This window comes from Lonchura striata, chromosome 25, assembly GCF_046129695.1.
Source record: "Lonchura striata isolate bLonStr1 chromosome 25, bLonStr1.mat, whole genome shotgun sequence".
Classification (NCBI taxonomy): Eukaryota; Metazoa; Chordata; class Aves; order Passeriformes; family Estrildidae; genus Lonchura; species Lonchura striata.
The window spans coordinates 6,410,173-6,424,762 of record NC_134627.1 but is presented as its reverse complement, the minus strand read 5'-3'; the positions used below and the strand labels follow the sequence as shown (position 1 = coordinate 6,424,762).

General features: G+C 57.5%; 2 protein-coding genes across 2 annotated transcripts; both read right to left on the bottom strand.

Moving 5' to 3' along the window:
* Positions 1 to 325: 325 nt before the first annotated feature.
* RAB5C (RAB5C, member RAS oncogene family) lies at positions 326 to 11,354 on the bottom strand. Its single transcript, XM_021532875.2, has 6 exons — positions 11,264 to 11,354; positions 3,295 to 3,539; positions 2,204 to 2,355; positions 1,786 to 1,908; positions 962 to 1,055; positions 326 to 557 (listed from the first exon to the last, which is right to left on the bottom strand). Exons 2-6 carry the CDS (start codon positions 3,458 to 3,460, stop codon positions 442 to 444), a joined length of 651 nt encoding a protein of 216 aa, XP_021388550.1. The 5' UTR covers positions 3,461 to 3,539; positions 11,264 to 11,354; the 3' UTR covers positions 326 to 441.
* Positions 11,355 to 12,148: 794 nt separating this feature from the next.
* On the bottom strand, positions 12,149 to 14,040 carry LOC144247478 (voltage-gated delayed rectifier potassium channel KCNH4-like). Its single transcript, XM_077788332.1, has 6 exons — positions 14,020 to 14,040; positions 13,535 to 13,582; positions 12,986 to 13,458; positions 12,840 to 12,943; positions 12,675 to 12,751; positions 12,149 to 12,589 (listed from the first exon to the last, which is right to left on the bottom strand). Exons 1-6 carry the CDS (start codon positions 14,038 to 14,040, stop codon positions 12,149 to 12,151), a joined length of 1,164 nt encoding a protein of 387 aa, XP_077644458.1.
* Positions 14,041 to 14,590: the final 550 nt, after the last annotated feature.

Here is a 14,590-nt window from a genome sequence, read left to right as displayed (position 1 = left end):
GAGTTTGTCTCTAATGCTACAGTTTAGTGGTTGTTCTGGGCGCATCGTACGGGATCAGCCTCAGCTCTTACAGACAGGGAACTTTAAACACGTGTCCCAATATCCCTTTGTTTCCCATAGTGAGCTACAGTGCTGTGGGACCTGGGTGCTGCTGGCCTCACCTGCGGGACGGCCACGCTGGCTGGGCAGACACCAGGTCCTGCATCCACCACCACCAGGAAGAGGGAAGAGCAGAAGTTCATATATTAAAAAAGTGACTTAAGACTTAGAATTGAATTAGTATTTGTACAGAAAGGTGCAGGTGGAAGAACTCCCTCCAGCCTATGATCAGAAAGGGATGGAGAATCACAGCGGCGCCGGCAGCAGCCGCCCTACGGTAAGTGCGATCGTTAGCGTGGGTTCCAGTCACGTCCTGCCAGGGCTCAGGGCCGCAGCAGCTGCTCAGTTGCTGCAGCACTGGCTTCTGCTGGGCTGGCTGCTCTCCTGAAGGTCCACCACCCGATTCCTGCCTGGGCCACCAGGAGCATTCTGGGGTTCATTTTTTGGCAGTTTCTTGGCTAGGAAGAAACAGGATGTTAGCAGGCTCCTCCAGAGAGGCCAGTCTCCTCCCAGTGCGCACCCCGGGCTGGGTTCAGCCTGCTCCAGCCTCAGCCCTCACAGCCAACAGTTTGGGACAGGACAAACACGCAGTTTGCACTGCATGCCAAACCAACCCATCCTTGGGCCTGGCTGGCATCACATCTGCTGCCATCTCCATCACCATGCCAGACACAGGGACAGGGAACCAGCTTTGCAAGGCTGAGGCTCCACACACTCAGGGAATAACCAATCACACCAGCGTGGCAAACTGGACACCTGCCCCAGAAACAGCCACAAGCCCTGGCTGACACAGGACCCTCTTGGGCTGCAGGGCTGGTGCTCAGACCCCCCCCGCCCCCCCAGCCCTACATACAGCCCATACCTATTGCCATGAAGATTTCATTCACATTCATCGCTGTCTTCGCTGACGTCTCCATGAACAGCAAGCTGTTGTCATCTGCATATGTCTGTGCATCCTACAAACAATCACATCAGAGTGCTAAAGGCAGCCTGGCAGGAGGCCCAAGCAGACTTTCATGCACTTGTCAACACATTAACTGCTAGGGAAACACTGTGTCCCACCTCGGGCCAGAAATTCCCTCCCCTGTCCCTGCTCCCACCTGGCCTGGACAACGCAGGGACATGCTCCACCAGCAGCCCTGAGTGGGACACAGCCCAGTGTCCCACAGCTGGGCTGGGGCACAGCCCGACAGCCACATGCACACACAGCACTGGGAGCTGGGTCAGCTGGGAGTGTCACTCCTTGCAAGGGCACCACCAGCAATCCTGTGCAAGGGCTGGGTAAGAACCTCTCCTGAGCGCTTGCCCAGATGAGGTAAGAGCTGTGAAGAGCAGAGAACAAGCTAGGAATGATTCCTCATGTGCCTTGTACCCAGAAGATGCTGTTTCACACCCTGCAGACATCCCCACATGAAAAAGGCAGCAAAGGAAGCTGAGGACAGAAGCTTATGTTCCATGGGCCTCCTCCTCCACATTCACCAGGACTTTCACCAGCCAGGGCCACATGTGCTACTACAAAAGCAAGGGAAAAGCAAGGCACAGACCCTGCTCACTGGCACCCTGCAGTCCTCAGCACAAAACCTCACTTTCATTCTCCCTCAAAGCATACTTTACATAGCTGCCATCTCCCTCACTTAAGCAAAAGATGATCTGCTCAGGTAACAACTTCTCTGGATTCCCACTCACCTGGAAGTCCACAGCTCTCTTGTTAGCAAGGTCTGCCTTGTTTCCTGCTAGTGCAATTACAATATTGGGGCTAGCCTGCCTCTGCAACTCTTTCACCCAGTTCTTGGCTCGTACAAATGTGTCCTGGAAGCAAACAGGAGGCAGCAGTCAGGAAGGGCAGCCATGTAGGAATCCAGAGGGCAGATATGATTAGAACAAGGCTTTCCTGTGAGAAGCGTCCTGCCTCTGCAGCACTTGGCAGCAGGATCCTTTATCAGCTCACAGCCTTGGCCAGAGCTGAGGAAGAGGCCGTGAGCAGTTCTCAAGAACTTGGCAGCCCCAGGCAGGTACCTGCAGGGCTCTGACCCGGACACACTCCCAGGGCACTGGGAGCCTCCTGGGAGCCTCCTGGCAGCCCCCCAGCCCTGCCCACACTCACTGTGTTGGTGATGTCGTAGACCACGATGGCTGCCTGAGCCCCCCGGTAGTACATGGGGGCCAGGCTGTGGTATCGCTCCTGCCCCGCCGTGTCCCAGATCTCAAACTTCACCGTTGTGTCATCCAGACACACTGTCTGTGTTAGGAAGGCAGCTGCAAGAGAAGGGGGCTTGCCTCAGCTCCAGCAGGACAGGGCCCAGAGCCAGCACAGGAGCTCGGAGCAGCTCTGCTGCCACATGGGAGCGAGCTGAGCCCTGCAGAGGCCAGTGCCACTCCCTGTGGCAGCTGCAGCTCTGCTGGGTCACAGCCCCTGCTCACAGGAACCCAGAACCATCACACAGTGACAGGAAGGTGGCCCAGACAGCAGCCAGCCCCTGGAGCATCCACAGTGCCAGACCCTCTCAGCAGCCCCTGACAGGGATCACGCAGTCCAGCTGTGATCCAAGTACCAATAACAGCACCAAACTCAGCCCAGTTGCACCACACACCCCAGTTCAGTAACTGGTTGTTGTCTGAGAGACAGAGGGGCATTAGGTCCTGCTTACCAATAAGCTACACTTTGAGCTGTGCTCACTCCCAGCACAGGTCACAGAAGGACAACTCAAGCCTTTTCTCAGGACACCCCCCAGTATTGCTGCTCAGAGACCCACATGCTAACCAGCCTTTGGTTGATTGATGACGCTGTGCTAATGATTTCAAGCTAATAAACTACTAGACCTGAAAGCACTGAGAAAGTAGTTAACAGAATCAGGCTAGAAACAGCCTCAAAATCCCAGGTCGTGGTCTGAAAAGATAATTAAGGGCTATAAACTAAACTGAAGGGCTCAGTTCCAATTAGAAGCTGGAGCTGAGGAACTGGAAACAAAGCCTCAGAGGCAAAGTGTGGGGTTGCCATAGTGTTATTCTCTGCTGTGCTGATCATTACACCAACAAACAAATTATGAACCAAGAGTTAAAGCATCAACTGTTTGGCTCTATTTATAGCCAAAATTTCAGACCAGACTAAAATAACCAGTCTTGTTTCTGACACCCCAGACTGCCCCCAGCAAGGTCAGCACCTGCTGGCCACGGGCATCTGGAGCTGGCACTCACCTCCAATTGTGCTCTCCTGGTACTCGTGGAACTGCCCCTTCACAAAGCGCAGGACCAGGCTGGACTTCCCCACCGCTGACTCGCCCAAGAGAACAAGTTTGAACTGGCAGATTTTGTTCCCAGCAGCTGGTCCATTCGGTCGGGCAGCTCCACCTCGACCTGCCATTGTGGTCTAAGTGCAGGAGTGCCGAGAGTTAAGGATGCTGCAGGTTCTGCACTGGGATCCACCTGTAGGCAGGCTGCAACTGGAAGAGGAGGTCAGAGTTAGTGACATGCTCAGGGACCAGCTGTACCAGTTCTAGAGAGTGGTTTGATCTGCAGCCACCATCAGCACAGACTGGTGGTGATTCCTTCGCACAGTGCAAAGTTATCAGCTGTGAACACCACAGAGCAGTTCCTGCCAGGCAGCAGCCCCTGCAGCAGGATATCAGTCTGCAGAGCCTCTCTGGAAAAGAGGTAATGATAACACAAGCTCTTCTCCTCACCAGTGGGCCCTCCAGCACTTCCACCCTGTCTGGATGTTACACACACCTTGCTGGAGTGAGGCAGGTAAGGAGCACCCAGCACACAATGGGTGTTACTAGAGCTTTGTCTATTCAAACAGCAATTACACAGTTCACAGAGGTAACTGAGCTTGACCTTTAGCTCCCTCCTCCTTTCCCAAGTTCACAAGGAAGCAACATCAGACTATCAATGCTGCACAGCCACCCCAGTGCCACAGTGGCAGGAGGCAGCTCTGCAGGTTGTGAGGCACTTGGACAAAAGGAATCTCTAGAGCTGTCTGCTTGTCCTGAGGCACTTACACCACAATATTCTGCACCTCCCATCAGGCCCAAGGATGGCCCTGGAGCCAGGCAGGTGATCTGCTCCAGGGGGTGCCCACCTCAGAAAGGCACCTGACAGCAGCTGCTCTCTGAGCACAGGAGCTGACCACAGCTCCCCCTCCCATTCCTGCTGCACACCAGGAATCACCACCCAACCTGATCCAAACAGAGGCAGCACCTAATGCTTCCACCCCACTGCCTCAGCGCCCTTATCCCACAGCATTCCAGGCCACCAGCTACTCACCATGCTCCTCACACGGACTGTTCAAAGCCAGCTTGAACAGATAGCATCCCCTCAGATCAGCACTGCCAACCACTCCCCTCACCAACCTCCCGAGTGGTGCAGAAGCACAAAACCATGGCAAGAACAGCAGGACAAGCTGATTTGCACCCAGAGTTACCCACAAGTGAATCCCAGGGCCTCTGTAAGCACTAAGCTCTGCTGACTGCAGAGAACAGGAATGCTTTCCAAGTACACAGTTACAGATTTAGGCACATTTCCTGTACCCTTCACAACTCCCACTTCCCTGTGGATGATAAATGCTACAGCTGATTGCATCTGCTCTGGATCACCACTTTCCCCTCTACTCGCCTAAAGCAGGCTGTTTGTTGAAAGAAAGTGCCCCAAAAGCCAATTCCTCCTTATCCTGAGAGTACCCCCCAAGAAACTCTGTGTACATCCTGCATTTTCCCATGAATAAGAAGTTTAAAACAGGTCAAACAGGAGCAGAGTGTCCTGTGAACAAAGCTCAAGCCTACTCAGCACAGAGAAGAGTTTCAAAGAGCTGCTTTCCAGGGCAAGGCCTGTCCAGCTGTGATTGCTTGAGGTTACTTTAACAATGCCTCAAGTTTAAAGTCCCACAGCTTGACAGGGAACCTCCAGCCATTTCAGAGCTACTCTGGAGCCTGTGAGTGCCAGCAGCTGGAGAGCCCAGCAGCTTACACAACGCAAATCACTTGAGCATACACTGACCTAGAGACATCTCACCTCAAATTGCTCTGACCAGGAGGCAGTCAGATGCCAGCTGTTAAGATGGCACCAGTCACCAGAGCTGGCAGGTAGGACAGAAATCAACGAGTAAAACTTCTGAGTGCTGCGGGATGTTTCAGGAGCCAGAGCTCTGAGGTCATTGCTCTGAGTCCCAGTTTTGGGTTAAGTACTGAAGATACTGCAATCCAGAGCTGGGGCCTTGCAAGTAGCACAGTCAGGACTCCCCTCCCTCTACTGAGGAAGGACAAACACTGTTTGACAGGATGAGAAAGCTTGATATGAAAAGATCAACAACTGGCTTTGCTGGACAGTGAGGGAGCAGCCTGGTGATACCAGGTTCCAGAGGCTCAGCAGCAGCTCTGCATCTCTACCAGCCTGAAAGGGCTTCCACCTTTTAGAGTTTCCCCTCTAAACAGAGCTTGCAAAGGAACAGCTTTGATTTAACCTTGTATTTATAACTCCCTGGCAGTCTATCAGCTGCACTGCTGCTCCAGACCAACACTGTGCACAAACACTGTGCGAATCAGTGTGGCTGAGTTACAGCCTCCCGAAATCTGATAGAGGTCATTCCCAGAGCAAAACAAGGAAATGAGCTTGTTGACATCCTCAAGTCTTAGCCTGACCTATATTTCACAGATCTTGATGCATTTTGCCATCTGGTTGTGCTCCATGAACTCCACCAGAATTAGGTGAGCACATCGATGTTGAGCTCACCGTGGACAGCCACTGGTCAGTGCAGGCAGAGCAGCAGCAAGAGCCTTGACTGCTCCAGTTGTGGAGAGCTAGATCATCATCTCAGGGTGCTCTGATGCTTGGATACAAGATGATATGGCTTCATGTTCACATGAGAAGTTGCCATATGTTTCAAGTGTTTGAGTGGAATTTCGAGACTCTAACTAGTCACTGATGGCCTTGGGCTGAAGACTTGGCCAAAGTCCTTCCTCCTGACCAGCTGATGGTCACAGGAGGAAGCAAATAACCAAAGGAAGTGCTCACCAGTGCTGCAGACAGCAAGCACACTCCATGGCAGGACAGTAACCTTCTGCCAACGCCAAGATGTTTGAGGATTCCAGTCAGACAGAACTCAGCTCTGCAGAGGCAGCTGAACTACACAGCCTGAACCTGTGCTAGATCAGCCTACACCCACCAGTGGACTTGAGAAACAGGGACTGCTTCCTGCTGTATGAAGCCATTTCTGGTGCTTGGGGAGCTCTTCATCCTCCCACCTCTTCCAGCAGAGGATTGGGCTCCTCCCTGCTCCCCACGAGAATCCCAGCACTGACACTCGAGCCACAGGTCAGGCAGACCAAAATAACCACAGCAGTACCACACAGACGAGGGAAAGCAGCTGAAGTCCCAGCCTGCCATGCTAATTCAACTTGTCAAGGCCATAAAAAAGAAGGACACGGTGGGGTACTCATGTAATCGAGATTAACAGGCATTAATTTTCCTACTAGTTTCTTTTAACTAGTGGAACCCAGCAGCTGGAAGATCACAAGACCCATGAAAAGGCTCGTGCTGGTTTGTTTACCTGCCCTACCCACCTCCTGCTCACTGAAGCACACACAGGAGCTCTGCATCCCACAGCAAAAGCACCGATTTCTTTATTGTGAACTCTTAAGATAGTTTCTTGTTTGCATTGAGATCAAAGTCAAGTACCAACTCCTGATGCTGTTCCACAGGTGAGAGCTCCAGGTCTATCACTTCTGCTCCTCCAACCCCTCCCCTGCCTGTCAGGGTTTGCTGGAGGAGGCTGTACACAGCCAGGAATATTAAATTCAAGAATCTGAGTGCTCTAAATGAGAAAGCACATGCCATGGCTGCTGCACTGCCTGCCCAAGTGCAAGACCATTCTCCATAACCCTCAGGATGCTGGGGAAGAGCACCAGAGCCCATTTCAAACAAACCTACCCAGGACAAGAACACAAACCATCACATGGAAAGTACTGTCAGATCCCCATGTTAACCTCTGCAGGACACCCCACCACAGGGAAGCTGCTCATTTAAGGTGTCAGAAGTTAGAGAATCTGATATTTTTGCCCTGTGTTCAGCTAGCAGCAAAAACTACTCTGAAAGCTGAGGATATTCAGAAACCTAATCCTGAAGACTCTGGTTACCCAAACGACTGCTGCTGCTCTTAGCTATGCAAGGAGTTGCTTCACTGGGGATTTGTTGGCTTAGAACCAAAATACTCAAGACAAAAGCCCCAGTGAAGCATTTATCTCGTTAAATAGCTGACAGTGTTACATGAATTCCTTGGCAGAGGAAGCCTTGAAGTTACCCAGTGGTTTTGCTTCACCTCACACTGCATGGGCAGCTGGCCCAAGGGGGAAGAGTCAGCTTCAGGACATGGAGTCAGGAGCAACTTCCTGACTTCCACAAGCAGGACCAGCAGAAAGTGCAGGTCCCACCAGAGCCACATGCAGACCACACTAGCCCAGGCTAGCACAGCGTGGAATGTCAACCTGATATTCCAACTCATCAATATGATTAATCAGAACGAACTTCCTGAGCCTGCCTGCAGGAGGGCCCAGGCTGCAGAGAAAGGAGGAACAGACCCAACTATTACAGAGGAGAAGAACCAGGAAACACCCAACCTACAGACCTCAGTCCCACCAAGTCTCACGAGTTTCAATACTCCACCTTCCTACCTTGTCCCTCCCCAGAGAATGAGCCCTCGGTGTCCTGGTCACAAAGGACAGTCTGGAGTTCAGGGACTGCTCTGAACTGGGCCACTCTCCACTTCAGCTGGCAGGAGCTGCACTACAGCCCTAAAGTGCAGATTCACAGACCCAAATCAGCTCACACAGCAGTTTCAGCAGCACTCCTCTGGCTGTGACTAACTTATCATAGTGTAACAACTTCTCTGTGCAGTCCCTTACCCAAGACTCACAAAGACTTTGACATGCTCACCTTAATTTAGAGGTAAATAGGATTTCCATTCCAAAATTGATCTACTCATTCAGCTGCAGACCTGAACTAGTACCATCTGCTTCTCATGCTGTTGATACTCACATCTGTTTCCTGACATTTGCACATCCATGGCCTCTGGAGCAGCCCCAGCAGCCAGCTGTTTTCCAAAGCAGCTTTTCCAAAACAACTCTATCCCCAGAGACTTCAAGGCCACCATCCTGCTGTGACAACAGCACAGACTTCTGTGGAAGAGTTTTACATCACCTTCATCTCCCATTAGCTGCCCACTAGCTCCCAGTCCCACAGTGGCTCCCTCTTGGAGCCTTCACCTACTTTCAGTTATCCTTGGCACAGCAAGGCTGGAGGATCAACTCACAGATGCAGCCTGGACTGCCTCAAATGGAACAAAAGCATCAAGGTTTTAATTCTTCAGCAAAGGTTGTTTAACTCCTGTTCAGATGCCCTCAACAGACACAGCTTCCCTTGACCAGACACTCAACACATGCCTTGGAGAGCACCCACTGTTCAGTCAGCAAGAAGGCAACATCAGCAATGCAAAGCAGGAAACTGCCACCTGCACTGCAAAGAATCTGTGACCTTCAGAATATCTTTCCCAGACTGCACAAAGATCTCCTGCCTCGAGCAGCTCCTTATTTGGAGTGCTACCAAACCAAAGCAAACATGAAAAACAGTGTTTTCTTATCTGTTTATGCAGAGCTGCTCCAGCAGCTCATTCCTGTGCTCCAGGGGAGGACAGCATTTCCCCCAGACCTCAGATGAATTTTATTCCTCCCCAATACTGTCACATCCAGGAAGGTTTCCTGTTTCTGGCCAGTGTCTAAGCGTTTTCAATGCTATTCTGACAACTTCTCGGGACTTGCATAAGAGGCTGCAAACTTCATACCCCAAGGGAAGAAAACAGCTGACTCCAACATTTCTACATTCTATCCTCTTTTAAGTCTGCTGACAGGAATACTCTGGGCTACACCCACTTCATTAGAAGCGTTCCCATTTTATTTCCTGTGTCTGAAAGCCCTTGGCATTCCTTCCCCCTCCCTCTTCAGGGAGATGCCATGACCACCATCCGAAACTGTGCAGCAGCTGAAGAAGTTTGGACAGAGCTGATGAGTGGCAAGGCCTAGAGCACCCCTCGAGCTGATCCCTGTTGAGACGCAGAAGAGCTTGGCTATGGTGGAGATAATCCCACCTCTCAGCACAACAATTATGTTTGGCCAAGCACACACACATCACCAGACAGCTCCTTTACACACTGTCCAGTTGGCTGGGAAATGTAAAAATTGGTGCCATCTCAAACTGGCAAACCAAAACCACACCAACACATCCCTGGTTTCACAGGAAAGCAAAGTGTACTCTACCAATGCAAAAGCAGGTAAGTGTTTGAGCTTGCTCTAGTCATATCCACATGCCAAGCCAGCCTTTCCCTCCTACTCTCCAGAAACTCAACCCTCTCCAGGAGTCCATCTCACTTTGCCTGGGTTGATCCATCACCTCAAGAGGCATCAGCACCCACTTAAGTGCTGCCTGCACAACCTGCAGTCAAATGTCAGCTAAATCAGCCAGAGCATCTTGGGAGAAAAGGCCACCCCAGAAGCAGATTTTTGGTCTCAAGGTATTGACTGTTCCAGCAAACTGTTGTAACTTATGAGGGGTCTGAGGTGATTTCAACACTGAGACCCAGGTATGACCCCAAACATTCCTGTCCTTGACCTCCCAAATCCAGCCAGGCTCTGCTTGCCTCACCCCAAGAATGCCTCAACATTGTCCTGTAGCTGCCTACAGGTACTATCCAGAATTCTTAACTCTTTTCACATATAGATCTTGCACCTTATTATCCAGGTGAGCTGAAAAGAAACGTAAAAGACTTTCAGAGTCAAGGCAGCAGTGGGTATTTCCAGGAAGTTCCCTCAGACTGCATGGCATGTCAAGACAACAGACTGAGCTGGATTTTTTGGCCCCATCCAAGGCTCAGAGGTGGCTCGGGAGGCCCAGCAGAGCACAGGCCCAACATCAGGCTGTAAACAGGGCAGCTCAAGTGTGCTGACCCTCCACACAAAAAGCTAAGAATAGCAGATGCAAGTTGTTCCACAGCAGACTTAAAATAGTCCCTCGACATATTCTCCTTTCCAGCTTCCCTACAGGACTGGGAACAGCCAAGGTCAGAGCTGCAGCAGCCACATCCCAGGGCAGCAACTGCAGGGCAGCTGGGCTGGGCTCCCTGCAGGTCCCAGCAGCACCCCCAGCTCCTGCCCAGCCCCAGGAGCATCACCAGGAATAAGGTGCCAGCAGTTCTCCCCAGGATTTAGCAGGGCAAACCTGTTGCTCACGCTCACACCTGCACTCCTGGTGCAATCCCACCAGGATGTCACCCCCAGCTCACACTGCAGGGTCTGTCCTGCTGTGCCAGAGATCCAAGGGTGGCCTTGCTCGAGATTCCCTTACAGACAAGTCACAGAATGTCCCTGCAGCCCGTGGGCCTTGCTCAGGGCCCTACAGCACCACGGGTTTCCCTTCCCAAGGGCTGTGCTTGGCACCGGCAGCGACCCCGGCCAGTCTCAGTCACCTCCCGGGAACCCCTGGAGCTTCCACTCCCACCTCAGAGGCAGCCCAAGCACAAAATCCGATCCCACCGTGAAATCCCTTTCAGTCCTGGCGCCACACCTCCCCCAGTGCCACTCAGCTCGCAGTCAGCCGCGGCTGCGAGACGGGAGCTGGGCACAGCCGCCGCACAATCCCGCGGTACCGGCCGCAGGCGTTCGTTCCGCTGTCCCGGGAGCCGCTCCCGGGAGGAGCCTGACCCGAGCACCCACAGCGCCGCCGGGACGCCTGCCCCGAGCCAGGCACCGTCCCCTGGGCCGTGCGGCCGCCCCCGCCCGGCGCGGCTCCGCTCCCGTTACCGCCCGGCACACACCGGTGCCGCCAGGCCGGAGCAGCCGCCGCCCCGCCTCGCACCACACGCAGCGCCCCGCTAGGCCGGCGCACGGCGAGAGGCGACGGCACCCGGCCGCCCAAAGCCCCCGCCCCACCCGTGCGGTGCAGCCCCGGCATCGCCCCGCCCGGCACAGCGGCGCCACCGAGCCCCGGCCGCATCCCGCCACGGGGCCGCCCAAACGGCGGGGCCCGGCTGCCGCCCTCGGCCGGGCGAGAGCCGAGGGAACGGGTCCGCACCCTCCCGGCGGGCTCGGCCATTCGGGGCGCAAGGAGCGGCCGCGGCCGCACTCACCGCCCGTAGCGCCGCTCCCGCCGGTGCGTCTGCAGGCCCCGGGCCTCACTTCCGTCTTTACCCGTTCCGCTTCCGGCCCCGACCACCCCTTCCGCCCCGCGCCCGCCGGCCATAGGCTGTCACAGCTGCCAATCACCTGCTCCGCCCCGCCTCCACCCCGCCCCTTGAGCCGTGCGTGATGTCATGCGCTCCCGCGGGGACTGCTGGGAGTTGTAGTTCAGATGCGTCCCGGTGCCACCGGGCCCATGGGGGAGCCGGGGCGGGGCCCGGACAGGGCGGGGCGGCGGCGGACGGAGACTCAGCGGAGCCGGGGCTGCAAAAATAGAGCCTTTATTTCTCGGTGTTGCGGGGAGCGTGGGAGAGGCGGGGCGGAACGACACGAACTACAGCCGCGGAGGGGCGGCAGCGGCCGCGACCCCCGGGCAAGCCGGAGCCCCCACCGGAGAGCTCTACGGATCCTCCCCCGCCAGACCCCCGCGGGTCCCCCGGGGCTGCGCTGCCCCGCCACGCCCCACGGCCCTGGGCACAGGCGGGGCTGCCGAGCCCGGCCGGGCTATAGAAAAGGCGCCGTGGGCGACGAGTATAAAACCGTATCAAAATCCCTGCGCGTGTTCCCGGTGCGGCGTCCCGGGAGCCCCGGGGGCACGGCCCCCCCGGGCGGGGTCACCGGGAGCGGGGAGCCCCGGGCGGGATCACCCGGAGCGGGGAGCCCCGAGCGGGGTCACCGGGAGCCCGGAGCCCCGGGGAGGGTCACCCGGAACGGGGAGCCCCGAGCGGGGTCACCGGGAGCCCGGAGCCCCGGGCGGGGTCACCCGGAGCGGGGAGCCCCGGGCGGGGTGACCGGGAGCGGAGAGCCCCGGGGAGGCGCCCCCGGTGCCCGCGGGGTCAGCGGGAGCTGGTGGAGCCGGACCGCGGCTGCGGGCGGGCGCGACCCCCGGCCCCGGCCGAGCAGCCGGGGAAGGAACGGGCGGAGCGGGGCGGCAGCGGCGGCGGCTCCGAGTCCGAGCCCCGGCGGGGGTCGGGGGTGTCCCCCCGCGGCGGGCGCGGCCCCTCGGCGCCCAGCCAGGGGTGCAGGGCGGCGGCGTGGGCAGAGCGGCTGCGGACCGGGCAGCGTTTGGCCCGGGGGCTGCCGGTGGGGGAGCTGAGCGAGCTGGGGGGCACCGGGGGCGAGGGGGGCACCGGGGCAGCGGATGGCGGCGAGACGGTGGCGGGCAGACGGCAGGGACAGGCCGGGGGCTGCGGGGCGCCCAGGTGGCCCCTGAGCAGCTCCATCATGTTCTGCAGCTCCCGGCTGAGGTGAGAAACCTCCCGGTTGAGGTGGCTGATCTGGAAAAGGACAGGCAGCAGTGAGCACCGGCCGATGTCGCCGGGCTTTGCGGGGACATACACCCACCTCTGGTCCCCAGCGCACCTCCTGGTTGAGCCTGCTGATGTTCTGCTTTATCCGCTCCGCCTCCATCAGCAGGGCTGGGCCGCCGGCGTCAGTCCCTGCTGGGGAGGACACGGACAGCGCTGGGATGTCCCGCCGAGCCCCGGGGCCGGCGCTGGGACCTTGCCCGGCATCTGCTGGCGGTACCTGAGCTGGGGGAGTCCCTCGGCGCGCTCTGCGGCGGCTCCGTGCTGAAGCAGAAGGTTTGTGGCTCTGAAGCCCCTCCGTTGTCTTCAATCCCATCCACGACTCTAAGCGGGACGGGGTCAGGGTTAGCCCGCGTCACCCCTCACCTCCGTGCCACCATCTCAGCATCCCCCAGGATGTCCGTGGGACACCCAGGGCACAGCCTGGTGGCACAAACCCGCGGCAGCGGGATGAGCCGCCCGCACATCCCGGCGTACCTGGGGCTGAGGTCGGGCGGGCCGGACGAGAGCAGGGAGGGGATGAGGAGCTTGGGCGGCCTCCCGCCCGCGCCTCCATCCCGCTCCGGGAGCCGGCCGTCCCTCGGGCACTGCGGAGCGGGGCTGCGGCCGCCGCGGGCCGGGGAGGGGCAGCCGTGGCGCAGGGCTGAGCCCTGGCGCAGCTCATCGCCCAGGAGGCTGCTCAGGGAGCCGCGGCGCACCGAGGAGCTCAGCGCGGGCAGCAGCGGCTTGCGGCGGGAGGTGCTGGCGGGGGACTGCTGGAAAACCTCGTCGGGCTCCTCCTCATCCTCCACAATGGAGGGAAGGGGTTTCTCCGGGGCAGCACCGCTCTCCGGACGAGGCTGCAGGCGGGCGGGAGGTCAGGGCTGGTCCCAGCCACAGCCCCGTCCACCCCCATCGCCTCGGCAAGGGACGAACCTGTGGCGCCTGCGGCAGCCTCGGGGACCGGGAGTAGCGGCAGAGCCCCTGCGGGGAGAGCAGACGGTGCCGGCTCAGCAGCAGGAGGGAGCCCCTGCACAGCTCCACGGGGACCAGTCACCGGCCCGCAGCCCCCCAGCCTCTCAGTGCCCCCCGGGCAACCAAGCTTTCCCCAGCCCCACGCATCAGCCTCAGCACCAGCATCCACAACCCCTCACTCACTCTCCTCCCTCTGCTGCTGCCATGTCAGTGGTGAGCTGCCTGAGTGCCCTGAGGCAGAGCCGAGGCTGCACCCCAAATCCCAGCCACGGCTCAGCCATCAGAGCACCAGCTCTGTGTGGAGCATGCAGCCAGCACGGGAGGGTGACGCAGGTGCAGAACCTTGTGCACACTCCTGGCATTCTCCTCTCTTGGTTTGTTTACACCCCTCCTGTGTTATGGACATGGTGGGTCTTGGTAGGGCTGCTTGGGACCTAGAGACCGACCTCCCACACCACCTCCATCATGCTCAGGGGGAAAATGGGTACAAGGGAGATGGTCCAGAGGAAATCCGAGCCTCTCAGCAGACCCAGGGGAGGAAAAGTGCAGCAGAGCCATTTCTGCAGCGGAACATACCCCCGGATGCTGGAGCCATCAGCATGATTAAACCCACAGCCCACAGCTGTGTGCTGCACTCCAGGGGGCTTTGCCCTGGCTGTCTGTCCTGCAGTACCCCCCCCCAGTTCTCTCCAATCCCATTTCCAGGCTTCCATCTACCTCAGCCTCCTGCATTGCAAAGGTTCTCTCTGCCAATTCCCTGGGCTGCACAGAGCCAGGACAGGACATACCTGTGTGCCAGGGTGGCAGAGCTGCAGCCCCTTTCCCAGCCTTGGAGCCTGGGGACTGCGAGCAGGGGGTGCACAGACTCCCCCTCCATGGCCGTGCACAGCCCCAGCCCCAGGGCCGTGAGGACAGGAAGGGGCCTGAGCAGGAGGACACGCACCCACCTCCATCTCGCTGCCCTCCCGCAAGTTGAAGGTCAGGTCCTGGTGGATGTCAGCTGTGAACTTGCTGGCG